Source organism: Larimichthys crocea, chromosome XXIII (genome assembly GCF_000972845.2).
Source record: "Larimichthys crocea isolate SSNF chromosome XXIII, L_crocea_2.0, whole genome shotgun sequence".
Classification (NCBI taxonomy): Eukaryota; Metazoa; Chordata; class Actinopteri; family Sciaenidae; genus Larimichthys; species Larimichthys crocea.
In genome coordinates, this window is record NC_040033.1 from 6,198,567 (window position 1) to 6,207,600 (window position 9,034).

Genomic DNA, 9,034 nt, shown 5'->3' on the forward strand with positions numbered 1-9,034 from the left:
ATCTTTGTACACAAGATAAAATATATAATCTTTTGATAGTGATGTAAATATAAATACAGGACGAAGGTCCTGTCTGTCAAAAATATCAAGAAGGCAGGATGCTTCATTTCTTGTCCGGCTCATTCTCCAGCTTCCTGCAGGAACTGTTTGTTTCTCTTGTGCACCTGCCGGCGGGAACCCTTTGGCTCAGACTTGAGAGTACACTTTGTAGTTGGGCATTGGTGGAAAGCAACTAAAGACATTCATTCAAATACTGTACTTACGTACACTGTTGTGGTACTTGTATTAGTAACCCTAAACATTATAGCTCAGTAATAACATGGTAATTAGAGTAAGATTTTACACAAAGACTTTATAGAGCGTACTCTTCATAATATCGTCTACAGATACCCAACGATTCCACCATGAGCAAGCACTTGGCGACAGTGGTGAGGAAAAACTTACTTTCAGTTTCAAGTCTACAAAAATACATTTCTCTACAAAATTTTAGATTTATTTGCCATTTTTTGTTTTTGGAGGCCCAAAGAAGTAAAATTCTCCAATATTACAAAGATTCCAAAAACTGTAAAAGTTTTCATATTTAACTTTAGATATGGGGGTCAGATCACATCCCCACCAAAACTCAACTGCAACAGAAAAAGTTGTTCCGGTCCGAGTATGAATGATTGAAATGATTGAAATGAACGATCCAACGCAGACAGACTCAACATTAACAACATACTGATGTTTTCAATCAACAGCAGCAATTAAAAGGTGTTCAACATGTCAATGAAACCCAACGCATCTCTTCTCACGTTGCTCACTTTCAGTATCTTTAATTGATATCAATGTGGCCAACATGTGGGTTACATACATACACTAATACACTATTGTAGTTCTCAGAATCACGTCCAAGTCCTCCATACTCTATATTTATGTTCACATTACAATGAACATGATTTGATTTCTCTTCAGCCAAACCTTAAGGCATACATGTTGTTAATGATTTTTTTTTTCCTCTCTCTCTCTCTTTCAAAAATGGCTCTTAAAAATCCTTTCAGGCATCTTTTCAATCAGCTTGCCGTCTGGGAAAATGAGAGGGTTAGACCCTCTAGTGAGCATTGTGGCGCTTTGTGATGAGTTTGGCACCATGTTTGAAAAGAAGAGCTGAATCTATAACCTGCGCGAGCAGAGCAGAGGACAGAGACAGTTGACGGAGTGAAATCCTTCACGTTGCTGTAATGGGTATAATTACACAAAGAAAAGGGCTGTTAGGTTAAATTACCCGTGATATTCACCATGGGTAATGACAGAAATTCAGAAGGTTAAATGACACCAAGAGCTGAATGACTTTTGACATTAAGGTTCTTTTGAAAAAAAAAAAGGAATTAGAACCTTAGAGTCTTTATGGGCAAATCCAATACCGTACATGTTGGACCGCAAAGATTGGCTTGAAAAAGGACCATTTTTGTGAACACCTCTGTCTTTAGACGTCATTGCGAGACAATGATTTAGTCTAAAAAGCACTGGCCGGACAGATTGTTTCCAACAGTGAAAGCTATTTGAAGCTCACTTTGAGCTGCAGTGATGTCTGGAAATTGTCCTGCTGAGTGGTGCACCTCCTCGCACAAGTAACCACGGCGAGGAAAGAAAAAGCTGAATAGATTCAAGCAATTAGTTGTTCCTCTCATATTGTCTCTTACCTCAAGGCATTCCAGCTACTTTCCAAATAGGTTTGTGTATGAATTTCTCCTTTTTCTTCTTCTCCTTCTTCTTCTTCTTCAGTGAGAACTATATCCTCTCTGGTCCAAGTGTTGACCTTCACAGACAGCAAATGGTCCAATTAGTGGATGAGAAGGTGCAGGGGGCTGGACCTCATCCCTATACAATTACCTCAAGTTACCCCTCGAGCAGCCACCCACACAACTACCAGTGAGCATCTAGCGTTTGCCGATAATCCTGTAAATGACCGTGAAGAGAGAAGAAAGACGAGCGCTGTATATTATGCCCTTTTTTCATGTTTCTCAAGAGTTTCACTTCCCTCATACATTTCAAATCAAGCCTCGGCTAACTTATTTTTTTTTCCCCCCTTCCTCTTTTAACCTTACTTTGCTGAGAGTTTTCGCTGCCATGTGCTCTCTCTGCTCTCTGCTGATTGGCCGACATGTGTAGTGTGATATGGTCTCTGGGCGACTTCGACGAAAAGCAGAAAAGACTTATCACACGGCATACTGCATGTCAAACTGTTGATATTTAATAGATACTCTTCTGTATATGGGCTCGTCGGGGAAATTTAAATCTGTTTAGAAAAATATGTCGCCGTACACATAAACAAGGGGGTATACATTAATTTATATAATTTCATAATGTAAAATACAAATACAGAAGACACTGTTATGAGCCATAATGACAAATATGAAACAGTAACATAATAACAACTGAATAACATTACAAATAGTATCAGTAATACTGCAGGTATTATACAATAAATGTAATATTGTCACACTGTAATAACTGTAAAAATAAAAGCATGAATTTTCAGACCTGTTCATGAAGTCAATGACAGTTATGTCAACATATACTTATTCTCCATAGGTGCTTTTTCGTACTTCAGATTGTGAGTTGCAAACATCCGCCAAAGAAACTTTACCAGCTTGCGAGTCAACAACTGGTCATACACTAACCACCGGCATTCACTAGTGACTAATTCTCAGTGTGGGTGGAGCAAGAAAACAGTCCGCAGTAAACACAGCGGCCTGTTGTGAATAAGAGAACGCAAGAGTTCATCCAGGTAACAAAGTTTTTGGCCTAGCTATGTGTGCTTGAGTACTCACCACACCTTTCTTTAGTTTAGTTTAAGTCTGATTAAAACTAAAAGAACTTGGTTACAGCTGCATGTTATGCATCTCATGGTAATTAAGGATTAAGGTTAGGGGGTCGTTTGTAGCGATGAACCAACAGAAAGCTGTCACAAACTTTCAATTTCTCCTCAGCTTGAAGAGCGCTTTAGTCTCTTTTAACTCATTGTTTTGGTTTTCCAGCCAGCAAAGTCTTTCAGCAATCTGTTTTCCAGCTGCAGCAGGCAGACGCTTTCAGAGAAAGATTCACATTGTGCACAAAAGCACCTATAGCTAAACGTAGTGGCACAGCTACCAGCTAAGGAACCGGATGATCTTTCTTAGGAGTTGGTGGAGAACAAAATGGAGCTTGAAGGCGAGCGAATATTGCACCATGACCACAAACTAATGCTTATGTCGGGTCCGCTAAATGTGTAAAAAGTTGCAGTTGTTGCGAACGTTTGCCATAACAACTCCACAGCATGGTAACATTGTGTTTTCAGCTTGTTCCACTGACCCCCAAAGGGCCAAAAAAATAAATTAATGCAGCTTGAATGTTATTGGTCATGGTCAAAAAGATAATTTGCTTATTTTCTTAATAGCCTTAACAGCCATTATTTGCGCAAACCACAAAAAGTTGCTTGTCAGGAAAAGCCTTATACAAAAATATATATAATATCTGTCCCTTCCACAACGTGACATGATTGTTGCATGAGAGTGAGTATACGGAGAAAGCTCTTTCCTTTGATTTGAAGGCACTGAGGTCCAGATATTCAAGGAATAGTTTTGCAATTTTTTCCTATGTTTAGGATGTTATGTCTAACGTTTTCATATTGTTTCCAGACTGTACACATAGCCTAGCTCAGTTAACAGGTTTTACCCTACAGACGCGAAAGTAAATAAGCATATGTTTCGAAATGTTGACCCTTTTTGAAGCGTAACTCTTGACCCAGTTTTTTTTTGGTTTCCATCTTCATGTTATTGATGAGTTTTCATTGGCTGCACGGATCCATCATGCAAAGATTAGAAGAACAGCCATCTATGAAGACAAAGAAGAGCCCCTCAGAAGACGGTGTCTTCATCTCCCATCCCATACCAAGGGGTAAGTCTAACCACGTAGGGTTTGGGATTACAAACCGGAATTTGCTCAGGTCCAGGCTCCAAAGTAAACGACTCCAGAGAGCTCAGAGACCCTGTGGGTGACCCTGACCCTTCATATGCATAGGTTCTGAGGCAGTCAAACGGGGGAACATAAGGATCCTCATCAGCTTCTGCCAGCCTGTCCAGAATAAACTGCCTGAAGACCTCGTCCTCCGGTCCAATGAGGTGAGACTCTCGGAGGGACATTCGTATGCTGGCCCTGACATCCTCCCTCCGCAGCCTCCTCTCCCTCCTCCTGGGGTGGTGGCGCAGCGGGACGACGGGCTGGCAGAAGTCCAGGTCGGCTCCTAAACCCCCCGGTTCTCCGTAATACAGCACCTTCTGCGACACCGTCTCAGGCAGCTCCAACTCCTTCACCTCCACCTCCGGTCCCTCCTGCTGCTTGCGCCTGTGTCTCCTCACTATCAGCATTAGAATTGACAGCACTGCAGACACAACACAGTAGGAGATCATTACAGTTAAACACCAGGGCATGAGCTTAGTGAGGGGAAAAAAGCATCTCGGGTGCCTGATGGAGCAGCTAGATTTGTTTTTTTCTGTGAATGCAAAAATCAAAACGAGGGCAAATTAAAGTATAATTTTTTTTTTTTAAATTTCAGCTCACACATAAAGAAAAGTAATCTCTTATCTGCTCCATGTGGCACAGAATGCAAAGGAAGTCTTTATTTTTTATTGTTTTGTCTGCCGTGTTTTCACCGTCTATTGTGCTCATCCGACAGAATGTTAGCATAGCAGGTATTGTCATTAATCTTTCATGTGATGGGCACAGGGAGGACACAAAGCAGCCGAGGTCATAATAAAGCTCTTCACTATGCAAACCCATCAACGTCCCAGGATGGCATTGCTACTGATGTATTGCAACCAATACGCTCATTACCTGACATCATTGCTCTGCAAGCTTTCAGCATTTTAAAAGTGTGTGTTAAAGGCACCGCGTGAGTGAGTTTTAAACATGGGGGGGGTGGGGCGTGGGTGAATCAAATTGAAGGTGCAAATTTGTTAATGAAAAATCCTGAGTTCAGCACACGTTCATATACTTGCCAGAATGACGAGTGAGGTGGAACTGCTTTTAGCTCAACAGATCCGCTGGAAAAAAGAGTGACTTTTTTTTTTTTTTTTATAACAACATAATATCAGCGAGATTGTTTCATTATGCTGCGTAATTACCAATTTCCTAAAGGAATATACTGACATTTTGGGAGTTTGATCCTTGGTCACCTTATAGCTAATGACTGTGAGTGAAGTAATTATGGACGTCCAGCGTTATTCAAAGTTGGCACTGTTTCCTCGAGACTCAGTGCAAAAATCAGTTCTCGAGTACACTCGACTCTTCTTGCGTCGGCAAAACAAACTTGTAACGAGCGTCTCTCGGAAAGAGTAATCTCGTTAAGCCAGATGTCTGTCTTGTCAGAGTCACCGAGGTCTGCAGAAACTCTTTGGCAGGAGAAGATCTTTGGCTAATCCCATTGGCTGTTTGAAAGATATGTGATGATGCCAAACTCCAGGCACAGCACCACTGTATGATTCTCTGTAATTAACACATCTTTTGTAATTTTTTCTCCACAGTGTCATTTAACTGGTTTTAAGTAGCCAACAGCCTGCTATGTTTACACTTGAATTGTTACCAACTTTTCAGAGGTTTAAGAGCCTGTAGGATTACGAAAGAAAGATCTATTTCTGAAAGTACATTATTATAACATTCTGTACTTTTATGGTTTATGGAGCTCAAAAACGGACTAAACGAAGTAAAAGATTATGAGACAATTCAAAATAAAGCTGTGTACTTCAATAAATAGTAGTTTTTAATCAAGTCATTTAAAAGGAGAGTCAAAGAAAGAAGTCACTACCTAACTCTAAACCACTTGGAAGTTGTCATACTTCCATCTGTCACATTATCTTCATCGTCTCTTGTCTTTATCAAGGGGCAGTAATTAAAGTTAGACTTGGACTTCACGCCATCACTGACATTTTGTAACCATGGCATTAAATATCACTTTCCTCAAAGCTTCCCAGGAGCTTAAGCTAATTACATTAGCATTTCATTTGCTCGCAGCATACTCAAGCAACTGTTACAAGAGTTTACCCAGTGATACTACAGCAGTATTCAGTGCAAAACAATTAACATTACAAGCACTGGTTGATGTCTTTTTATTAAGAAATGCATGTTGCGTGGGAAAAGTATATAAATGCTCAGGAAAGCTGAATAGAGGAGTATAATAAATTAAGTTTTAATTCATTTCATCGACTGATTAAGGGTTTAAGGTAAACTATGCTCTATATATTTTCCACACTGTTTCAATAGAATTCAAATTAATCCAGACCATTTTATTAATCCTCAAAGGCAATTAGATTTGGGTCGAAATGGACAGGAAATGTTCAGCTGCAGCCCATAATAAAGAAAAAATTAAAAGAATAAAAATAAATAAATATGGAAATAGTCCACATGGCAGATAGGCTTTTAATTATTTCATGTGTTACGATCCAGAGAGAGCACAGAAGCGTCTGTCAGTTCCTTGTTCAGCAGGCGGATGGGCTTCCAGAGCGACCCATGCTCAGCGCCAGTTTGGAGAGCACCTGGGAAAGGATAGGTGGTGCCCGAGGGGGAAGCATCTGGAGCTTCGGATGGAGGACATGGGCACTATCCCGCATGATGTCACGGGTCTTTGTTTTGAGCTGCTGCTCATAGAATAAGACCAGGCTGCAGAGCGGCACTCCAGTGATTTTGGAACAGATGTAAATAGTGGTTTGGAGACGGTTTCTGCTTTTGATAGTGACGGATGGGAACCAGCGAATGGAGGAGAAACACAGGCGGGAGGTGTTATTATAGGTGGTTCCAGGATATTTGTACCGGTCCACCTCCTCGCCGTGTCTGACCACGGCTTCCTCCTGAAATCAGTGACCATCTCCACCAGGCCCAGATGCGACACGTAACTACATAACATGTTTACATATTTAGAAGCTGTGATAGTGAATTCAATCAACCACTAGAGACGCACAAGCTCCCCATACTTAACACAAGATACCAGATCCTTTTGTCTTTCTAATGTAATAGTAAATTCAATCAACGGACAAAAGGATGTGAGAGGAGTGGCCCTCAGGTATAAATATCTAGGTGTCCCCACGCTCTTGGTCTTTTCTTCATCTTTGACTGCTCGCGTGTTGAATTGACCTTTTCTTTGCAAAGAAAATAAAACCTTGTCGGCCGGCAGAAGTCTCTATTTCATTCTTCACCAGCAGCAGAGAAATTTCCACAACAAAGCACACAAACTCAATACTGTTGCAATGAGACCCTCAGCGTGATTTAAAATTTTATTATCATACCTCTCGCACCAAGAGTTTCATCTTGCAAATTACTGACTTTAAGCTGTGGGGCAAAACTGAATTCATGAAACCAGATGAAGTCATATAAAGGCCCATTTCGGTGGTGGATAGACTGGTGAGCTCGGCTAAACCAAAAACCTGTAAGAGCACTGGTATATAACGGCGCGACAAAAGGCCGAATGAAGGGATATTCTTTATGATAAGAAGAGAATTTAAAATGAACACTATGCACCAGTTTTTGGACAGAAATCCTTCAGCAGGTTGTAGTTTTTTGTGGCTTCTCAAGTGAGTAAACTAAGAAGTGTTTGCTTTGCAGTCAGTGGGCAGTCAACCCTTTTTTTCTTCTTTTATAATGAAAGTGGGCAGCAAAAATCGAACAAACAGTGTTGTAAAGTGCGAATCGGAGGGATGTTTGAATGTGTCGTAAGTTAGAGTGAAATGTATGCAGGTGCGGTGTATGGGTGGTTAGCCACGCAAGCACAGGAGTCCAGTCAGCAACCGGGGAAGGAATAAGAATTAGAGGGAACACGTTTAATAAAACACATTTCCATATGCCACAAGCATATCCACTCCCGAAAAGTTATTGTTAAGTGCCTTGATTAAGTCTTACGGGTGAAGCCAAAACTGAATTTTCCAAATTTACTTTTGCACACACGGAAATGAGATCAGACAAAGTGTTTCACAGAGCTTAATTGTATTTTAAATCACATTACCTGTGTCCGTTTACTTGTTATTCAGTCTCTCCCTTTTCAGGATATCAGCATTCGCAGGGAAGATGGTGCTTTTTTTTTTTGTTTGTTTGTTGAAGAAAAAATGCATCTCTCCTGACTTCATTTTAGACAACACAGCCGGCATCGTTGCACGCAGAGTGACTTTCACCCCAAGGATCGGACCCAGTATCTCCTGCCGTTTGTTGTGACAGAGATAGCGGCTCTCCGGCCTCTCCACAGCACCAGCACTTGACAATCAATGTGTGCAGCTGCCAGCCTGCTGACGATTGTCCCACAGGAGGGGTGAAGGTCCTCACCCTGTCTATGGGGTCAGCCTGCAAACACTGTTAGGGCTTCTGGTCTGCCTTGTTACACTAACAGGTAAGCGAGCATGGTGTTTGTTTCTCACCGCATCTCAGTCCTAATATGATATACTGTGATATGATATAATTAGATGTATATAAAGAATATAGTCTTTTTGGGGTTTGGTTTCTTGTGTTAGGCATCAGGCAACAAATCATTTCACTGTCCGTCTTTAAAATGAGAAAAAAGGAAGATTAGTATTTTTGAATGGAAGATGTTTTACATGTGGAGCCCATTTCATCCATACCCCATTTCTGGATTGGCCCGGAGCCGGTAGAGGCAAGACTGTCAAGATGTTGGTGAGCCAGAGACACACAATTCAGAAACCTGTGGCTGAGGTCACAGATATGATGTCCATGTATTATACTGTTCATGGTCTGAACAGGAACAGGCCTTTGTGTGATCTCGCACGTGCTGGATGTCACCAAGACTAAAGCCAAAAGCTGTTTTCGTCTGTTCTCCACGCAACTTCAAACCCCATCAGGAGCGTTTCAGAAGCCAAGCGTTTCGTTACACTTTGTTGACTTGCTCAGATTTGGTTATTTTTCCTGGTTTGTGTGCTTTGTTGTGGAAATTTCTCTGCTGCTGGTGAAGAATGAAACAGAGACTTCTGCCGGCCGACAAGGTTTTATTTTCTTTGCAAAGAAAAGGTCAATTCAACAC

At 41.1% G+C, this 9,034-nt stretch overlaps 1 protein-coding gene across 1 annotated transcript in view; it reads right to left on the bottom strand.

The window, feature by feature from the left end:
* Nucleotides 1–850: 850 nt before the first annotated feature.
* cdh19 (cadherin 19, type 2) overlaps nt 851–9,034 on the bottom strand; it is a 30,477-nt gene continuing 22,293 nt past the window's right edge. The window contains exon 12 of the mRNA XM_010744883.3: nt 851–4,402. Within this exon, the coding sequence (XP_010743185.2) occupies nt 3,879–4,402 (524 nt within the window). The 3' untranslated portion in view covers nt 851–3,878. The remainder of the gene's footprint in view (nt 4,403–9,034) is intronic.